This window comes from Bos indicus x Bos taurus, chromosome 1 (genome assembly GCF_003369695.1).
Source record: "Bos indicus x Bos taurus breed Angus x Brahman F1 hybrid chromosome 1, Bos_hybrid_MaternalHap_v2.0, whole genome shotgun sequence".
Taxonomy (NCBI): domain Eukaryota; kingdom Metazoa; phylum Chordata; class Mammalia; order Artiodactyla; family Bovidae; genus Bos; species Bos indicus x Bos taurus.
This window is the reverse complement of record NC_040076.1, coordinates 44395472-44416826: the sequence shown is the minus strand read 5'-3', so window position 1 is coordinate 44416826 and position 21355 is coordinate 44395472. Positions and strand designations below refer to the sequence as shown.

At 45.3% G+C, this 21355-nt stretch overlaps 1 protein-coding gene across 2 annotated transcripts; it reads right to left on the bottom strand.

Annotated features, from left to right (window-relative positions):
• Window positions 1-1156: 1156 nt before the first annotated feature.
• NIT2 (nitrilase family member 2) lies at window positions 1157-21154 on the bottom strand. Of its 2 annotated transcripts, none has more exons than XM_027558433.1 (10): window positions 21011-21154; window positions 15970-16088; window positions 14334-14454; window positions 12821-12909; window positions 8356-8449; window positions 7771-7845; window positions 6624-6702; window positions 4866-4964; window positions 1956-2011; window positions 1157-1615 (listed from the first exon to the last, which is right to left on the bottom strand). In XM_027558433.1, exons 1-10 carry the CDS (start codon window positions 21036-21038, stop codon window positions 1524-1526), a joined length of 852 nt encoding a protein of 283 aa, XP_027414234.1. In that variant the 5' UTR covers window positions 21039-21154; the 3' UTR covers window positions 1157-1523. The 2 variants fall into 2 exon arrangements, with proteins under 2 accessions (XP_027414234.1, XP_027414318.1); XM_027558517.1 differs by having other exon boundaries at window positions 14315-14454; window positions 21011-21094.
• Between the last annotated feature and the right edge of the window lie 201 nt (window positions 21155-21355).

Here is a 21355-nt window from a genome sequence, read left to right as displayed (position 1 = left end):
TACAAATGAACTTATTTACAAAACAGACAAAAAACTACAGTATGATTCCACTTGTAGATAATTTTTCACTAGTCTGTAGTGACAAAGCTGATCAGTAATCACCTGGGGATAAGAGGAGCAGCCAGAGAGATTATAAAATAGTACAAGGAAGCTTTTAGGGGTGGTGGGTATATTCATTATCTTGACTAATGTAGTTTCATGGACATATACATGTCAGATTTTTCCAAATTGTACACTTATTTTTAAATAGTCATTTGACTTTTTCACTATTGAACCCTTCTCAGTATATACTGCTGGTTTTTCAAAGGTTAAATTGCACTCGATAATGTCAAGTTATTCGTTATTCTTACAGCTAAAGGGATGTGTATTCATGTATTCTTTTGTTTTAAAATCTTACTTTCCAATATGGCAAATATCTCTATACATGTAAACAGCAGTGTGCTAGAGAAGACTTACACCAGCTCACAAGAGCTAATTAGACTTCCAGCACTGTTTCAAAGTGTTAGATTGATAGCTTGAATTTGGCAGTAAGTACACCTTGGAAATTGGGAAATGCTTCCACAAAATCAACTTTCTCAGACTGCTGGTTGTTAAACATCTACCAACCCATCACCAGCTATAACATACATAAAGAAAAGCTCAATGGAATTCTTCAATTTTAATTGTGTAAAAGGATTCTAAAAACCACTAAGCTAAAAACTTGACTTTATCAAGCTAAAAGTGTTCCTAGCTGCTAAGTCACTTCAGTCGTGTCCGACTGTGCGAACCCATAGACGGCAGCCTACCAGGCTCCCCCATCCCTGGGATTCTCCAGGCAAGAACACTGCAGTGGGTTGCCATTTGACTTTCAGACACTCACCCATATTAAGAGAATCTTTTGCAGCTCACACTTCAGTTGCCTTGACCAAATTATGCCACTGCCAGGGGGCTCATGTTTGAAACATTTCCCTTAAAACTGGGGAGGGGTCTTAAATCCTTAGCTCCTCTCTGAATTTGAAGAGCCCTAAGGGTGCCAGGGAGGGCAGAGCTGCCATCTTCTCTAGCAAACACCAAGGATCCATCCCACAGTTACTCACAGACCAAAAAGTGACATTAAGATAACGGCTCAAAGACCACTCACAGACCAAAATGTGACATTAAGATGCTGCTCAAAGACCAAGGTTTCTGCATAATGTATTCCAACTCCAGCAATCAAGTAAGAGGTTCACCACACAAATATACAGGTGGATCAACCATCAAGAATACCAGGATCTGATATTTTAATAACTGCTTGAGACAACTTGAATATGGAAGATTTAGAGCCACACCCACCCTCCTCCTGTTCTTCAGTGCCAGCCCTTTTTGACCATTTTATATGGTGTGGAGAATACCAGCATCAGCCCCATCATCCCAACAGAGCTTCCCTTTTCAGGAAGGGAAAAGACTGAAATTATTTAAAAAAAAAAAATTCCATTAAAGAATTCATAAGATTGTTGATTATCCTGTAGAAACATATCTTCCTGTTTCATGACATGTCGGAAACATCAGGATTTTTTGGCTTCCACTGCATAGAGGTCTGATCGCTTCTGGCTAAAAATGGGGATTTGCTGGCGAATTTCAGCCAACTTCTTCAGGTCTGCAAAAACAGAAAAGTATACTATTAGTAGATGTGATTCCTTACTTGCCAACAGGAACTTCTTCCCCAAACAGCAGAGAAACAACCAGAGCCCCAGCCAGTAATTTACTCATGGGCCTTGTCTGGAGGCACATTCAGCTTGGCACTGCCCCTGGTGTCATTTCAAACCAAACCAAGAAAACTCAGGCTGAGACAGAGCCCAGGGCTTAGCCAGAGAACCAAGGATAAATGAGGAGGGCGGGGCATAAAGGAGTCCCTCCCGGTGTTCTACAGCTGTAGAATCTGGCCTCAGGGCACTTAGGGACACCAGACACCTAAACTGGGCCAGAGTGAATCTTACCTATATCTGCATACACGATCGTCTCTTCAGTGCCAGCTTTGGCAAGGACCTCCCCCCTGAAAAACACGTGGGGAGAATGAGTCAATTCCCTGATGCTTGCTGTTATTTACTATCTCTGTTCTTCCGCCCTATCTCACAGGCCAAATGGGAAGGAATCTGTTTTTAAAACAAGAAAATACGGGCATAAATTCCTATGATGCTTTTGAACTATGGTGTTGGAGAAGACTCTTCAGAGTCCCTTGGACTGCAAGGAGATCCAACCAGTCCATTCTAAAGGAGATCAGTCCTGGGTGTTTATTGGAAGGAATGATGCTAAAGCTGAAACTCCAATACTTTGGCTACCTCATGCAAAAAGCTGACTCATTGGAAAAGACCCTGATGCTGGGAAAGATTGAAGGCAGGAGGAGAAGGGGATGACAGAGGATGAGATGGTTGGATGGCATCACTGACTTGATGGACCTGAGTTTGAGTAAACTCTGGGAGTTGGTGATGAACAGGGAGGCCTGGCATGCTGCAATCCATGGGGTAGCAGAGTCAGACACAACTGATCAACTGTACTGAACTGAACCACTTAAGTAGCTGTGTGGTCTTCTGGCAAGCCATGTCGAATCTCTACTTCCTAATCTATAAAGTGGAAATATGAGCTCTGTGAGGACATAGTGAGAAAATACCTTTTATTTTTTTTTTTTTTGAAATCTTGAAGGAAGGTACCTGTTGTGTTTGATGTTCCTTGCTCTGATAAGATATAAAACTGCTGCAAACAATGCTTCTTCAGAACAATTCCTCATAGCTATCTGAGAAGCTGTCTCTTAGGCTACAGTCCTCAGTTTGGCTTGAATAAAACTTTCCTATTCCTACTATAGATTATTTATTACTTCCACCCTGTCGTGAGTACATTCAAGAGCCCTTTCCAAGGGCAGTCTAGCTCTGTTTCTTCACACCTCCCAAGGCTGCTACATAACCCTGGAGATGGAGAGGGAAGGCTTGGGTCTGCCTGGATCTCTGGCCTCAAGTCTGTGATCCTTGGATCCCTGTGTTAATGGCTTTTGGGTTTGGAGGGAGAGATTTCAACCTTTGAGGCCTGAGTAGAAGTGGTAGAACCATGCCCCAGCAGGAACCCCACACTGGAAACAAAAACACTCCACAAAATCTGAGGAAAAGCTGACTTGGAAAACTATTTCCAGTGCTGAGTGAGTCTCTTGGCCCAAAACAGGCCTTCAAAAACATAGCTGTGGGACTTCCCTGATGGTCCACTGGTTAAGAAACTGCCTGCCAATGTGGGGAATTCGGGTTAAATCCCTGGTCCAGGAAGATCCCCGCTGCTGCAGGGCAACTAAGCCCAGGTGCCACAATTACTAAGCCTGTGCTCCACAACACGAGAGCAGCCCCCACCTGCCGCAACTAGAGAAAGCCTGTGTGCAGCAACGAAGACCCAGCACAGCCAAAAATTAATCATTAATTTAAAAAAACCTTATCTGTGAAATTTTTCCAAAGTACAAAACAAAATGATCCAATACAACAAACAATCTGATATAATAATTGGTTCCATCTAGGGCCACAGATTTTTGGCACAGTAAGCTACAGGCATCATCATTAATGACGTTTAACTGAATCCTTTTCTAGTCTCTTCTATTTTTCCCCCATTTGCCCCGGCATGCAAAGATCTCTATGTTAACCCTAGGCACCTATCACAATGACAAAAAAGCCACACAGCTCCCAACCAAATGGGGGAAATTCTGCAAAGGAAGAAATACAGGCAAATCTTAGGTAACCAACTGTGTCAAAAGCAGCCAGCCTGATGAGTAAGAGTTCACCAGGAGAACCAGCTGGGTGAGCAGAGCTACCCACAAGGTCAGTAAGCTGATCACTAATGTCTACAGAGGAACCCAAGTCAAGTTTGAGAAAATTTTGAAGCCAACTCGATCCTTCCAGCCTTCCAATGCACCCCAGATCCTGATGTACAGGAGGCTCACTGAGAATCTCCCACGGGCCATATCTCCCAAGGCCTTCTCCACCACACACGTTCATCTGTGAGTCCTACAAAGTCAGAAGAGAGGAACTCTGGGAATCCCACAGTGACATGTAAGCCTTTGCAGCCTTGTTACTGATATGTTTATCCTGAAATTTTAGAAACACATATGTGTGTGTGTGTGTCGTAATCATACAGACATACTGAGAAGTAGTATGGAATAAATCTAAGTTCTGAATTCAAAAGTCTTGGATCCAAACACCAATTCTGGCCACTTCATCCTGTGAACTTCAAGTCTACCATCTATTAACTGGGTTAAATAAAGATAAGTCCTTGAGAGCTCAAATTGAGACAATGTGTGTGAAAGTACCATGTGAACTGTACAAATGCTGGTAAGACGTGTCTATTACCATCCGGCTGTGTATGTATCTGGGCAGACTTCCCTGCTGGTTTCCCTAAGTAATAGAATGCTTTACCCTCTCACAGAGGACAAGTTCACAGTTCCTCTTAATTCAACCCATCCTCCACTCTCCTCTAAGTGTTATGCAGGGAGCAAAATCCTTACCCTCAACTCATTCCAGCCGTAGGTCCAGTGACCCAGTCTAAATTTTAACCCAAAGCCAAGAGTTTGGGAGCCTCTTTTACTAAAAAACCACCCACCTGTGACTTCTGCCTCGTTTCCAAGTTTGGTTGACAATGAACGTCACTCAGAAACTCAGAACAAGGCTGAGGCCAATCACTCAGTCAGGAGAGCTGAGCCATTTCTCTCTCGCATGGCTTTCAAGTGGAAGCTCCTCCCACAGAGAGAGCCAGTGACCTGGCAGGCCTGAGGGGAGACGGCAGCGGAGGGAGGCGCAGGACCACCCGGGAATCAGACAACCCACCTGCCCAAGCACCACCTCTCTCAGCTCAGTGAGCCTGTCCCTGCAGAGCCAACTCACCAAGGATTCACAACAGTGCTGTGTCCCCAGGCAACATAGGAGGCCTTTTCATCCCGGGCGGGAGATGCTGTGGCCACGTACACCTGATTATCAACAGCCCTGTAGTCAATGGAGAGAAAAGAGGTAAGTCATACAGTACAGATCTGAGACGTTTTTACCCTAAGTGTCCAGACCCTTCTTTCAAAAACTAGGACAGGACAGGCTAGCTCGGACATGGAAGAAACATTCAAAGCCACAGAACCCTTTCTTCAAAAAAGACCTTGCTGCACAAGCTAGTTCTCCACTGGGGCAATTTTGCCCAGCAGGGGACTTCTGCCAGTGTCTGGAGACATTTCTGACCAAGGGATAGCTACTGACATCGAGGAGTAGAAGTCAGGGGTGCGCAAACATCCTGCAACACAGAGGACGGCGCCCACAACAAAGAGCCATTTCCTCCAAAGTGTCAATAGCACCACAGTGAGAAACGCTGGCCTGAGCCAACCTGTAACAGGTAAAGAGCAGAGCTTCTCTGGTGCATGCAACCCAGGTGACCAGAGAGAATGGGCTGGCCTCGCTGGAACAACACCCCGGGCAGGGCTACAGGGCCCTTCCATGCCAATGGGGCAGTCCCATCACCTCAAATTAGGCAAGAACTAGGAACCGGATGGTAGCACGGCTACACCAAGCCACCTGACCCACAGCCCTCTGGGCTCAAACAACAGATTCGTGCCAGGTCATCCCAGGCTCTCTCCAGCTTTTCCTGCTTTCAACAAAGCAGCATTTATTAATACTCATGGGATCACATACCCCTACCACCTTCCATCATGCAACCAGCCAAACACTCCTACATCCCCTTCCAATAAAAATCACTGTCATCTCCAGATGTGAGCACAGTGGCCATCCCTGGGCAGAGAGAGGAGAGTACTGACTGAGAAGGAGAAAAGGGGAGCATTCCAAGGGGCTAGAAATGTTCTAGATTTGATCCTGATCAGAGGTGAATCCATATGTAAAAATTCACTGATCTGTAAACTTAAAACTAGTACACTTTTCTGTAAGTATATAATACCGCAATTAAAAAAATCTTTTCATGAACAACCCGTCATTTCTGAGCAGCATTTCATGGTTTGCAGAGCACTTCACAGTCATATTCCTGTTCCCTTCTATGTTACACCCACCTCTGCTATTTGCCCTTCACCACTCCTCGGGCGACTAAGGAAAAGTAACTGTCCCATGCGCAGCGCTCAGAACTTAGACGTTAGAAGAACAAGAACTTATCACAAGTGTCTTGGCAGAGTACCAAGACTAGCAGGAAACTCTGGAGGATGGAGGAGGGTAAGCACCCATCTACACAGCACAAGGACTGCTGAGCGTGACCACAAGTCTCTCCGGGCGTCAGACTCAGGAACCCTTGCCTTTGCCTTGGCTCCAGCCATGTACACTCCATGGCTCTCCAATTCTCTGTAAAACCTTCTGGCAACTCTACCAGAGACAGAAATTCTTATCTGAACACAGGAAAACCAAATCACTGCCCACCTGATGGGTGAATGCTCCTGGAAATGCAGACATCAGTCCTCAAAATCCACAAGGCTGGTGCTGGGGCTTCTGAGGAGCCCACAGCAGAAGCCCTCCTTTCGGACTGGAAGACAAAGAGTCACCTTTGGGAACTGCCTCTGGGTGCCAGGGCAGCCTGAGTCAGAGGCAGCATTCCATACGGGGAAGGCTGATGCTTCCACCAAACCGCAAACGTTTTCGCAGAGAAACACGGAGATGCTTTCTTACCGGCCTCGCTGAAGCAACTCCCAGTGGGCTGGCCCGGTGGTCAGATTAAAAGCTCCAGGATATACCAATAGCTGGCAGCCTTGGGGCAAGAAAAGCCAAAGAAGAGGGATGCAGGTGGACACCCAACCACATTAGCCCTCCCTCTGCTCCTTACCTAGTGGGGACCAAACTCAAACTCCCCCAACGTGAATAGATTCATCAGTGTTACAGATGGCTGTGAATTCCTCTAGAGACACACACGCAACACACACACACAAGTACAGTGATCCTGACAACCACTTTTCAAGCAAAGGTGACTTTGCTTGAAAAACATGGAAAATCTGTCATTCAGACTTCTCTCAGCACCATGTGGACAGCTCCCAGGGTCAAGGACCATGTTTTGTGATGTTCATCAACTGAAAGGAGGAGAAGACTAATTGCTCTACTTCTTCCAGCTAAGACTCAACTGAAACAGCCAACCTGGAGCCCTTGCGCCTCCACCTTTTGCTGAGCAGGGTGTCAAACCGTCTGCACCCAGTTCACTTTATAGTGACAGACAAACTAGAGTCAGAGTACCTCTGGCAGTCTAGTAAGGATGCTAGTATTGTTGAGTATCATAAGAGGACCTTCGTAAGTTCTCTGTCTGTAATCCTCACACCTTTCCTATGAGAAAACTGAGACCCACAGTTCTCCAGAGATTAATTTACCCAAAGCACTGTGCCAATTAAGGGGCAGAGCTGGAACCAGAACCCAGGGCTTCTCATCTGACTTGTGCTTCTCGGTTGGCAGGATGGTCCTCTGGACCACAGTGGCGCTGACTGCCTTTTTGCTGTTCCCAACATCTAGGGCTAGTGAGTGGTGCAAGCCACGTGCAGGCAGACCTACTACTGGGGCCCCAGTGCCTCTCCAAACACAGCGGCCGGAAGGGCTCCAACGGCAGAGCAGACGTTTAGTTTAGGAATGTGGCTCCTGCCTTAGCTGTGTGGTGTGTTAAACTACAACCTCCAGAAAACCACACTGCCCATTCCCAGAAGTAGTCTGAGAACTCACACAGACGCGGAGCTTAAGACCTCCTCCAGGTTTTCTGACCAATGATCCCCTCCACCCACAAAGCCCAGAGCCAATCAATCTCCGAGCATCTACATGACCTAACCCAAGGCGGCCTCACCTCTCTGTGCATAGATCTGCGCCAGCTCTGCGAAGCGGATGTCATAGCAGATACCCAGGCCCACCCTGCAGTAAGCTGTTCTCCAAACAGAAAATGTACAAAGTTAATCTCCTGAAGCAGGTGTGGCCAGGCAAAGTCTCCAAGATCCAATGGTCACAGGACACTGACGGGAGTACATTCACGCAGGGCCCGTGGACAGAGAACATGTAAGTTTGCTCCTGCGTGGATTCTGCCTCGTGAGAACATCATTTACATCAGTAGAGCAGAAATGAGAAATTCACTCTAATTATTAATAAATGTTTCTTATCTAAGTGGGAGGTGTTCAGTCATGGCCTAATAGGTATAGGCTGGAAGCTATCACACTAATAAAGGCTGTGACCACTGGAAAAGCACAATCATGTCAAACCCTTAGTTCTCCATTAAATCCCCCACTTTCTAGATCTCTGACCGTTCTCCGCCCTTCTCCCCCTGGCCTTCCAGACAGGTTTTGTAAAGAAGTTGGAAAGCAACATCATGAAAAACAAAGGACTACCTGATCCTCCTCTACTGGTACTGCTAGAAGAGGTGAATTTATCTGGTACGTACGAGTATCAAACGAGGAGAAACTATCACCAGGACTCAATGTTTCAGATTCTTGAAATGTGATTTTCCCAGGAACATCAATGTCAAACAGATGGAGCTGCATCACAAAGAAAGGATTTGGTTACCTCCTTTCCAGCAGGGCTCATGGCAGTAATAACACACACCTTTCCATGGCCAGCCAAGGGGGTGTTCTAAGATCACTTGTACAAAGGGCAGCGCCAACCTGCCCACAACCCACCCCACAAGATGCTGACATCCTATGAAAATGACTTCTAACACAGGGAACTGGAGAAATGCTGCTATAGTTTGTACGATCCTTCTTCCCTTGGTGGTGTGCAGATCAACGTCTAGATTTCTTATGGAAAGTAATTTATATGCCGCTTTTTTTACTCAATATAAATGCTAAATGAAGACTTCTCAGAATCAGAATCAAACTGACACATTGGCAAGGAGAGGTAGAGAGTGGGCGAGTGATCAAAAATAGGTAGTTCTCCAAACCCAATGCAGCAATATATTAAAAAGTAACTTCCAAATTGGATTTATTCAAAGAAAACAAATGTGTCTGAACATTTGAAAAACCAAAGTGACTTACCACATGAACATAATAAGGGAGAAAAGTCACATGATCATCCTAAGAGGTGTATAATGAGCATTTGGTAAATTTCTACATCCATTCTTATTTAAGCCTGGCACACTGCAGTCTATGGGGTCAGAGAGTTGGACACGACTGAGTCACTGAACAACATTCTAATTTAAAAAATAAAAGAGAAAAACTCTTCTAGGATGGGAACCCCTTTAATAAAGAGAATCTGCAAAAAAAAAAAAAATCTAAAGAAACCTATTTAAAGGTGAAACATTAAAACCCTTCTCCTGTTGAGATCAGAAACAAGGTAAGTATACCTGCTATTCAACACTGTACCAGAGGTCCTAACCAAAGCAATAAGGCAAAGGAAAAGAATACAAAGGGTAAAGATTAGAAAGAAAAAATTAAAAGCCATTATTCTCAGATAATTGTGTACCTAAGGAATGTCAAAGGACATACACAGGTGAATTATTAGAATGAATGAGTTTAAGCAAAGGTATTATATACAAGGTCAATATTTTAAAAATGTGCTGTACGTCTATATACTAGCAAGCATCAGAAAATGAAAGGACATCAGAAATACCATATAGGAATAAATCTAGTAAATGATATAAGACTATATCCAAAAAACTATCTAAAAAACTTTGAGAGAAATTAAAGAAAGCCTAAGAAAATGCAAAGAGAAATATATTCATGAACTGGAAAACTCAATTGTCATAGCCCAGTGCTGGGTCTGTTTCCAGTCACGGCAGAGTGGCTCCTAAAGGACCAGCTTTCTCACAGGTAACCCTGAGCTCTGGACAAAACAAAACAAAAAATACAACTACTTAAAAGCACTTGACAATAATCAAAATCAGGCAAAAATTAGAGAGAAGTCAACTTCCGGAAGACAGGACCTAGTGCTGGGTGTTTCCCACTTGTTTACAACCTTCACTTGGAAGCAAGGCCCAGCTGTGGCTGCGACTGGTGGTCACAACTACCCACCAACACACCAGCCAAGGAATCAAAGGACAGAGCTTCACAGCAGCTGGAGAGTGAGGGGGACACTGAAAAGGAGAAAGCAGAAGAAGGGCCCTACATTTTACATAGAAAACCTGTCCAAATCCCTGACTAAGCAATGCACTAAAGATGTGTGGGGCAGACTCTGAGCAGCCCAGCTAAAGCTAAACTTTGCAACAGGCAGAGCAGCTGCAGTTGCCACCCACCTCACCAAGGAAGGGTCTGGTCTGTGAGTATGCCCCAACTACCTACCTGCTCAAATAAAACACTCAACACTTTTCGGGCGAACGCAACAGAAGTTAGAGTCTCAACAACATATAATCCAATATACAATCCAAAAAACTGGACACACAAAGGTATGACCCGAACTCTTGGAGAAAAAGCAGCAATGGAGCAGACCCAGGAAGACCCAGATGTGATCACTACCAAAGACAATAAAGCAGCTACTGAAACTAACCTCAGGAGAGTAAAGAAATAGATGCTCTTAACAAATAAACAAAGAGGAAACACAGTAGAGAATAAAAGCTGTAAAAAGAGAATGAAATAAAAATTTGAGAAATGAAAAATCCAACATCTGAAATTTTTAAAAATTCCACTGGATTACAGAAGGGAGATTACAGAAGCCTCAGTGAACATAAAAAATCAATGGAAAACATGCAATCTGAAAAAGACAAAATTTTTGTTTGAAAAATAAAAATAAAAAACCACAGCCTTGGTGACCGCGTTTGGTGAACAGTATCCAAATTGGAGTCCCATAAGAAGAGAATGGGACAGAAAAATATTTAATATTTCTTGAATATTTCATTCTAACAATCTCTGCCTTTTAACTAGAGTGGTCACTCTATATTTAATGCTCCCAAGTTTCCCAAATACAGCGAGAAACTAAATTTACAGATTAAAGAAACACAAAGCAGGACAAATACAAAAAAAAAAACCTCGTATCAGGAATATAAGAGTCAAAATTCTGAGAACCAAAGATTATGAAAAAACCTTGAAGGCAGGGAGAGAAAAACATGAATTACATGCAGGAGAACAATACAAATTACCACTTACTTCATGAGTGTGTGCATGCTCGGTTGCTTCAGTCATATCTGACTCTTTGTAGCCCCATGGACTGCAGCCCACCAGGCTCCTCTGTCCATGGGATTCTCCAGGCAAGAATACTGGAGTCGGTCGCCATGCCCTCCTCTGGGGGATCTTCCCAACCCAGGGATCAAACCAACATCTCCTGCACTGGCAAGCGGATTCTTTTACCCACTGAGCCACCTGGGAACCCCTACTAACTTTGTATCAGGGGGGAAAAAAGAGGCTAGAAGATAACTGAATAATGAATAATGTCTCTCAAACATCTGAGGAAAAAAAGAAAAGTGTCAACCCAGAATTCTATTCCACCAAAAACATCTTTTAAGAATGAAGGCAGAGACTCCCTGCCGGTCCAGTGACTAAGACTGCCCCTTCCACTGCAGGGGGCAGGGGTTCGACCCCTGGTCAGGGAGCTAAAACCCCACATGCCTTTTGGCCAAAAGACCAAAACATAAGCAACAGAAGCTATACTGCAACAAATTCAAAAAGATTTTAAAAAACAGTCCACATCAAAAATATCTTTTTAAAAATGGCAAAGTAAAGATATATTCATAAATAAAGCTAAGAGAATTCATATCTAGCAGATGCTCACTTCAAAATGCTAAAGGAGGTCTTTTTGTTTGATGGTAAACATACCAGACAGAACTAAGGTCTTCAGGAAGAAAAGAAAATAACCAGAAATGGTAAACGGTGAGGTAAACATGAAATATTTCTCTTAATTTCTTTAAAATACAAGTGACTACTGAAATTAAAAATTAGTATTTTGTGGTATTTATAATGTATATAGATGCAATATGCATGACAACCACAGCATAAAGAATGGACCGATACAACTGCAAGGTTCTTAAATTTCACATGAAGAAACAGAGTATTAACTAAGAAGCCTATGACAAGATAAAGTGTGTATACTGTAATTCTTAGGGCAACAACTTAGGGGAAAAAAAGCAAACTACTACTCAACTCAAAAGAATGCAGGCAAGAGGAACAAAGGGAAACAGTAATTCAATGTCCACGTGCTTAAAATCCAATCATAGCAATAATTACATTAAATATAGAGTGAACACTCTAGTGAAAAGGCAAAGATTGTCAGAATGAAAAAAAGCAAGACCCAACTACATGCTATCTGCAAAAGAGGCATTTATATATAAAGAGACATACAGACTGAAAATAAAAGATTAGAAAAAGATGTACCAAACAGTAATTAGAAGAAGGCTACAGTGGCTTTACTAATATCAGAGATAAACGTCAAGACAATCAGTATACCAGAAAAAAAGGACATATCATAATGAGAAAAGGATCAATTTACCAAGAAGACTTAACAATCCTAAGTGTATATGCATGCATTACCACTGCAAAGATATCAACTCTCCCCAAAGTGATCACTATATGTTTGAAGTGAAGTGAAGTCGCTCAGTGGTGTCCGACTCTTTGCGACCCCATGGACTATAGCATACTATGCTCCTCTGTCCATGAGATTTTCCAGGCAAGAGTACTGGAGTGGGTTGCCATTTCATTCTCCAGAGGATCTTCCTAACCCAGGGATCGAACCCAGGTCTCCCACACTGTAGGCAGACACTTACCATCTGAGCCACCAGGGATACCATCCTAATCCAAATTCTTGTAGGTTTTTCCTTGACCAAAATTGATAGGCTGAGTCTACAATTTATATCAGCAGGCCAACAGCCAGGTATAACCACCTGTGCCAACTAATCCAATGCCTGGTGTGTGTACCACAGGATGGGTACTGGGAACTTCAGAGCGAATTCTCAAGAGGCAGTGAGAATTGCCACATTCTCTACTGACCTTTCTGTGCTTTACCAGTAAAGTTCCATCAGGCCCAAACACGGCGCAGGTGTTATATAATTTCCCAGCATCCTTTTCAGGAATGGACCCTTTTGTTGAGAAAGAAACACAGAAAGAGACACAGAGAGACAAAGAAAACATTCTGAATGAAGCATTCTTTTATAACAGGACAAAGGCTTGTTACAGTTTACCATCTTCTCGGGTCCAACAGTAAAGTTTACTGTCTCCTAAGGGTTATTTAATCATGATTCTTTTCTTCTTGAATACAATTTTTCAGAGACCAATTTCAGAGTGTGGGTGAAATGTAATTAAGTCAGAGGCCAAAGAAAGGTTTCAAAACTAATCAAACTATTTTTCAATTCAGCTTTGCTCTTGAGCAACACTTAACCTGAAGCATTAGTGCAACACAGGGAATTCACAGTTGCGCAACTTAAATCCGCCAGGTCCTGCAACATAACTGTATCCAAAAAGGCCTTGAGGTGGGAAGGTATGCCAGTCTTTCCATCACTAAATATGGTGCCTGTAGTTCTATCTCTGCTCTGTCCTCTTTTCTCCACCCCTTATTTATTTCTAATTCTCACTGTATCAGAATACAGAAATAATTTTATTGCATTAAAGAGTTTTACTGTATTTTTATGTAAACAAATAAAACATTTTTATTTAAACAAGCCACATAAATAAAGCTACTTTTAAAAAATTATAGTTGATTTATAATATTACACTAGTTTCAGACATGCAACATGATTCAATCTTTTTTTAGGTTGCACTCAATTTAAGATTATTACAAAACAATGGTTTTATTTCTCTGTGCTGCACAATATATCCTTGTTACTTATTTATTTTATACACAGTTGTTTCGATCTCGTCCCATCCCTAACTCCCCCTCCCCTCGTCCCTCTCCCCACAGTAGCCACGAGTTTGTTCTGTGAGTCTGTTTCTCTTTTATTACATACATTCGTTTGTTTTCTTGTTTTAGATCCTACATGTAAATGACAGCATAAAGAATTTGTCTTTCTCTGACTTACTTCACTAAGCCTAAAACTCTAAGCTACCTTTGATGTCAGCGGTCTCTTTCTGGGGGAAATAAAAAGAAAGTCTTAACACTGTATTAAAGACTTTCAGATATAGTTTCTCCTTCCACATTTCCACCTGCCCTTGTACCCCCAGATAAAATTTTCAGCAATTTGGTGTGTGTCCTTGTACAATATTCACTATGCCTTAATATATAAATACATATAAAAATATACATATAAAATATATAAACATATAAACATATAAAAATACACAGTCTTTTATGTGGATCATTAATCTATAGGGAAGGACCTGTTCATTTCATACCAAACTTGCTCTTCTTCCACCAAAGTGTGTCTTGAAGATCCTTCCACAATCCTGCATAGACAGATCTACCTCATTGTTTTCTATAGCTAATTTGTATTCCATGGTTCAAATGTAACAATAGTTTCTCAGATGTTTTTAATGTTTAGGCCATTATACCTTGCGGGTAGGAAGTTACCTCCAATGACATATACGCTGCACTCCTTTGCCACTTCAGAAAGCTTCTGTGTGGAGTCACCAGGAATTTTCTCTGCATAATCAGGAAAATATTTTGTGCCATATGGAGAATTAAAGCATTCCTAGAATAATGTTGGAAGAGAAAAAAGATGGGGGGGGGAACCCGACTTATTTTAAAGTTCTGCTGTAAAAAGACATAGTTCTCAAAGAGGTAAAAAAATACAACTGATAAGAAAAACACAGACATCTTAGGCTAAAGAGCCTGTGGCCACAGACAGGATTCGGCCCCAGGCTCAGATGGGGCTGGAGTCAGTGTGCTCAACCGGATGCTGGTCACCTTGGCAAAAAGCTGCACTTGTCTCTCCCTGAGTCCACAGAACCACGCCTCCACAGCGTCGGGCACCTGGGACCCACTACCACTGGGCTTGCTCACAGGATTGGGGGTGTTAAGATGAATCCAGACTCTCAAAACTATATTATTAGCTATGTAAAGCAATAAAGCCTATGTTTTTCAAAAATACAGAAGCCGTGAAACCCACCGAGGTTAAGACATTTCCTCACGTATACGGGATACACGAGGGATGTTTCTAAGCTCCCTTCCAGTGCCACCATTCTGATCCTGCAAACTCTCTCACTCCCCTGAATGTGTCTCAACAGCTCTGTGATAAAAGAAAACTCATGCATTTCACCTCCAGTTCATTCATTTACATTCACTGAGACTGCTTGTCTGTGCTAGGAAACTCAAGATCGAGGATCACCAACTTGTAGAAGATACTTTAGCAGGGGACACATGCAGAATTCAAGTGCTTTTGCTCCTGGCTTTTAGGCTCTGACCCCCAGCAGCCTAAACCGACAAGAGGCCATGACTGGATACAAGGAGAGATGAGTCCCATGACTGGAGCGACATTAAGATCTCAAGTGCCCCTGCTGAAGACTCCTACTCACTGGCCTCCCTGGTAAATAGCCCAGAGCCTAGAATATCAATACAAGCTAGCCCTGAAGAGTCTCCAGGGCTTGCTGAGGGCTGCCCCCACCCCACCGCGAGGTCGGGGACGGTCAGGAATAGTTCCACCACTCACCCCTGCAGGCCTCTGCCAGCAGAAGGGGCCGATAGGTGCCTCTTCTGACCAATGTGGGACTGTCCGTGGGGCTGACCCTGTACTTGTTGACAAACAAATGTGGCCCCATCTTCAGCTGATTCTGTCTTAAACAGGTCACCTAGCACACTGATGCAGCATCCTTTGGCTCACTACATACTACAGGCTTCCTAAGTGTTTAACAATTTTCAACAATGTTTTTAAAATGTCGGAAGCTCAGCGCTAAAATCAATGTTCTGGTCTCGTGAAGACTAGACTATGCAAGCAGAGAAGGTAAGTGCCTGAGGCACTGAGTATTTTGGATTTAGGTAAGTCCCTCTGACTCCTGGGCTTCTGAACCGAGCAGGTGAACTAAAGTTAAAGACCTGTCACCAAGCTGGCACGTCCTATCACAAAGATCCTTGCTAGGTCATCTTCCATACAGATGAGGAACCATCCTGGGGTCCAAAGGGACCCTGCTGGCCCCTAAGACCCAGAATGAGCAGACACCACACTACCGGGACAACAGTGCTCAGAAAGGGGTGGCCACCCCAGACTTACTGGCAGGGAGACTATCTGGGCTCCTTGCTTCGATGCCTCCCGGATGAGGCCACAGGCTCGAGTGAGGTTCTCTGACTTGATGGAAGAAACCTGAAGCTGGATGAGGGCCAAGCGGAAAGCTGAGGAGGAAGATAAAAGAGAGGAGCGGTCAGAAGATCTGACTGCTGACTCAGATAGAGCAGCTGTTTTTAATGGAGGGTAAGTCGGACCCCCAAGACACGTGGCAGCGTCTAGAGACACTACTAATGGTCACGACTGCTGGTGTGCTACTGGCATTTAGTGGGCAGAGGTCAGGGACACTGCCAAACATGCCACAAGGCATACGACAGTCCCTGATGACAAAGAATTATCCACCCCGGGTTGGAAAGATTCCTTGGAGGAGGGCGGGGCATCTCACTCCAGTATTCTTGCCTGGAGAATCCCATGAACAGAGGAGCCTGGCAGGCTACGGTCCATAGGGTTGCAAGGAGTCAGACACAACTTACTGACTAAAACAACAGCAGCAAATGTCAACAATGCTGGGGTTGAACAACCTTGAGACAGAGCCATAGTGTGAGCAAAGCCTGCTCCAGGCACAAGAATCTGAAGTGAAGCCAGCAGGGCCAGCCTCTCCCTTAGGAGAGAGGAGACTGGGCTTGACTAGGGAACTACCTCTTATCATGCGACCTCAGGCCCCAGTCCATTCTCAGCCAGGTGCTGAGCACCTTCCAGCACAGCAGGTGAAGTCTCTCTGGCAGTCCCCGCCCCACCGTGAGCCAGAAGGAAGCAGACACACCTAGCTCAGCTTCCCCATCGCCAGCTGGGACACAGTGCACTGGTCCAGCCACTGGGGGACGGGGAGGCTGGCAGCCGATGGGCTGCACATGTGCCACAGAGAGGAACCCTGGGAGGACCTGCACTCACCCCACGAATCTCCTGGTGCCCAGAGGAGCACACCATTAAGTAGCAAATGAAACATACCACGAGAGACTGAAACACTGTGGAAGGAAAACCAAACAGCACTTCTTCCTGCTGTCTGAACAAGGGGCCCCACATTTTCATTGGAGACTGAGTCCCACAAATCACACAACCAGCCCCGCCAAGCAAACCTGCTGTCAGCCTTGGGGCAAGAAGGTCACCGGTTCCTCCAGGCTTATTTCTTTCTTGAGGTTGTCACCACATCCGACACTTGCTTTTCCTGTAGAGCTCTCTTAGCCCTTGCCATAATCATCTTTACTGGTTAATAGTCCTCTAGATAAATTTTTTCCTGTTCAACTGACTAGTGTGGTTTCCAAGTCCCGCCTGGACACTTACTGACACAGTTTCTGCTTGTGGTCTTGATAGAAGGCTACATTAAAGGTTCCCAACCATGTCATAACCCACAAAGCTCTGCAAAACTTCTGAAATTATCTGGAAGTTAATTGGCCTGGCCTTGCTTCCCTACCCCAACTCTGCTGTAGAGTCTAAAATTCCACCCTTAGTGACTTCTCTCTCTGGGTGTTTCTCCTGCACCTGTAAAAACGTCCCCAGAGAAGCAACATTGACAGACCCTGGCCTTTGATGAAGACCTGTTTGGCTCGGGGTTAATCCTAAAAATAGGAAAACTAGATGTCCATTCCTTCTTGTTGTTGTTGTCATTCAGTCGCTCAGTCTTGTCCAACTCTTTGCAAACCCATGCACTGCAGCACGCCAGGCTTCTCTGTCCATCACCAACTCCCAGAGCTTGCTCAAACTCATGTCCATTGAGTCAGTGATGCCACCCAGCCATCTCATCCTCTGTCGTCCCCTTCTCCTCCTGCCTTCAATCTTTTCCAGCACCAGGGTCTTTTCCAGTGAGTCAGCTCTTCACATCAGGTGGCCAAAGTATTAGAGCTTCAGCCTCAGCATCAGTCCTTCCAATGAATATTCAGGATTGATTTCCTTTAGGATGGACTGGTTTGATCTCCTTGTAGTCCACAGGACTCTCAAGAGTCTTCTTCAAAACCACAGTTCACAAGCATCAATTCTTAGGCACTCAGCCTTCTTTATGGTCCAACTATCAAATCCATGCATAACTACTGGAAAAACCATAACTCTGACTATTTGGATGTTTGTTGGCAAAGTAATGTCTCTGTTTTTTAACATGCTAAGTTTGTCATACCTTTTTTTCCAAGGAGCAAGCGTCTTTTAATTTCATGGCTGCAGTCACCATCTGTGGTGCTTTTGCAGCCCAAGAAAATAAAGTCTGTCACTGTTTCCATTGTTTCCCCATTTATTTGCCATGAACTGATGGGGCTGGATGCCATGATCATAGTTTTTTGAATGCTGAGTTTTAAATCAATTTTTTCACTCTCCTCTTTCACCTTCATCAACAGGCTCTTTAGTTTCTCTTCGCTTTCTGCCATAAGGGTGTTATCATCTGCACATCTGAGGTTATTGATACTTCTCCCAGCAATCTTGATTCCAACTTCTGCTTCATCCAGCCCAGCATTTTGCATGAGGTACTCTGCATAGAAGTTAAATAAGCAGGGTGACAATATACAGCCTTGATGTCCATTCCTTGGTTTCTCCTAAATACAATGAGAAGAACTAAACTGAACCTGGAACGCAGCTTGTCAAATAGTTTTAAAGAATGGATGAAAACAAAAGCTGGGATGATTACTTTGGGGCAAACAGCCTGAGCTGTCACCAGAACATCACAGAACATCCCATCAAGTCTCCACTGTAACGGAGAGGTGGGGCTTTGTCTCCGCTTCTGAGGGAGGGTAAGCTGAGATCCCCCAAGGCTCTCTGATGGCTTCCTCTCCCCGCTCCCACCCGGGAAGGAAGCTGTCCAGGACCAGGGTGGGGACTGGCTGACATCGTGCAAAACACCCACTCCATAGAGGGGCCGAGGCAGGACAGTTCCACGGCTGGGGAGTTCCTTGAGGCAGAGGATGAGATACAAGTCACTTCATCTCAACTGCAAATGAACACACTTCTCATTTTCAGGTCCCTAGTGGTAGGTAGTCACTCAGTAGTGCCCATCTCTTTGCGACACCCACAGACTATAGCCCGCCAGGGTCCTCTGTCTGTGGGATTTTCCAGGCAACAATACTGGAGTGGGTTGCCATTTCCTTCTCCAGAGGATCTTCCCACCCCGGGACTGAACCCAAGTTTCCTGCATTACAAGCAGATACTTTACCATCTGAGCTACAGGGAAGTCATCAGGCCCCTGGCTATACTATACTAATCCTTGATTGTTAGATTACAATGAATAGTTCATGTCCCTGGCTATACTAATATTCACTGTAATCTAACAATCAAGGACTCACCAAGGGGAAGGATAAATATCTTAAGCGAAGAGACCAACAGGGAAACAGCATAGGGAACGTGCAGGTCTTTTACACATATAAGCATCTGTGGGTTATCGTTAGCAGTATTTTGTAGATGAATAAATAAGAGGCTTGCAGACGGAAAGGTGCAAGAAACCAGTCCAAAAAGTAACTGGCACAGCCACAATCAAGCCAAAATCTGGACTGCAGACAAGAGGGGCACCATGTTTGTTTCTGGGTGGGTGGGGGAAGTCAGGTAACTTGAAAACACTCCTCAACGGAGTCAGATCAACGCTGCCCTCAACCCTACCAAGAACCACACCTCTTAAGTTCATTAGTCTCTTCTGAAAGATACAGTCACACTCAGAAGGAGGTGTGTAAAAGGACTTCTATACTCCAATCCTGGAGGTTCACTCAGGTACCAGCTTGCACTGCACTCCAGGATGTTGAAATGAAAAACAGAGAGCACTTCCACAAACACTATCACCTTGAGAGAGCCTCACAAGACCTCAGTAGGAACAGTTTATGTTCATTTTAAAGAAGGGAAACTGAGGTCCAAAGCGATCAAATGACCTGTTGACATGGGCTGCGCCAACCCTGTAATAATCCAGGTCTCCAGACTTTTTAAGCCCAGAGCACTCTACTGCCTCGTGTAAAAGAATCAGGCACAGACTTGGGAACACAGCCAGAACCTCATCCCTGGGGCTGATCCTGAGTGGGGATGTGGAAGCAGCACGTGACACATGCGTGCTCAGCTGTGTCCGACCCTATGGACCCCATGGACTGTAGCCCACAAGGCTCCTCTGTCCCTGGGATTTCCCAGGCAAGAATACTGAAGTGAGTTGCCATTTCCTTCTCCAGGGGATCTTTTCCACCCAGGGATCAAACCTGCTTCTCCTACATAGGCAGGTGGATTCTTTTACCACTGAGCCACCTGGGAAGCCCCCAAGAAACATGGTAATACCTAACCTGAAAGTTCAAGGTCCAGGTGCAGAAACAAACTGCCCGTTTTTGTTGTTGTTCAAGAGAAGGCAGCATTTCCCAGTGGGTGTGAGGGGGGCGCACTGTGGAGCAAATTAACGAGTTCACTTACCACACAAGCCCCAGTCAAAGAAAACACGTGCTTCATTTTCACCTGACAGGGCTCAAACCACAAATAATCAGGGTTGGTACCTTTGCAAAACCCAAGTTCAAACCAATCTAAAACTAGCAGCAACCTCCAAGAATCCCACGGGACAGACTCTCACACTTGAGGTATCATAAATACTGAAAGCTTTACTGAAAATGCACAGTCTTCGGGTAGTGGAGCGGGGGTGGCGGTAGGGAATAGGAAAGACCACCAGGGAGGGTGCGGAATTTGCATTTGAAATAAGCACCCTTCCCGCGCCGATGAATCTAGAGCGGAGCGGACCGGCCCGGAATGCTCGTGGAATCTGCCTCACGTATTACAAGAGCCCGCGGGGCGGGGAGCAAGGAGCCGGCGCTTCCGGCGCGCTGACCCGGTGCTCCCGCGACCCCGCTGGCCCGTTCGGAAGCCCAGAGTCCCCGGCGTGCGCCGCGCTGCGCTCCGCGGCCTTCTCCTCCCCGCCCCGCCCGCGCCCACCGCCCTCGCCGCTTGGGCCCACAGCCCCACGACCACCGGAGCAGAGAAGGCCAAGGGCGCGGCGGGGAGAGGAGATGGAGAGAGAGGCTGAACGGGCGAGACGCTCCGCTGGCGTCGCACCCGAAGCCTCTACTCCGGCCCGAACTTGGGCCGCGGCGCTACTTACTGGCCATGGCTCTGCCGGGAAGCACCATAGGTACTGTTGGCGTAGCCCAGGTCTCTGGGCCAAGGCGGCGGCGCCTCGAGGGGCGGGGCAAAGCGGCGCGTCCGGGGGCGGGGCATCATCGCCCGATGCTCCGCCTCTCGCCCCGCCCCGCCCCTGGGCCTCTTGGCAGGGCTCAAAGGTTGTTTTTTTTCTGCTGCTGCTAAGTCGCTTCAGTCGTGTCCGACTCTGTGCGACCCCATAGACGACCTCCTACCAGGCTCCCCCGTCCCTGGGATTCTCCAGGCAAGAACACTGGAGTGGGTTGCCATTTCCTTCTCCAATACATGAAAGTGAAAAGTGAAAGTG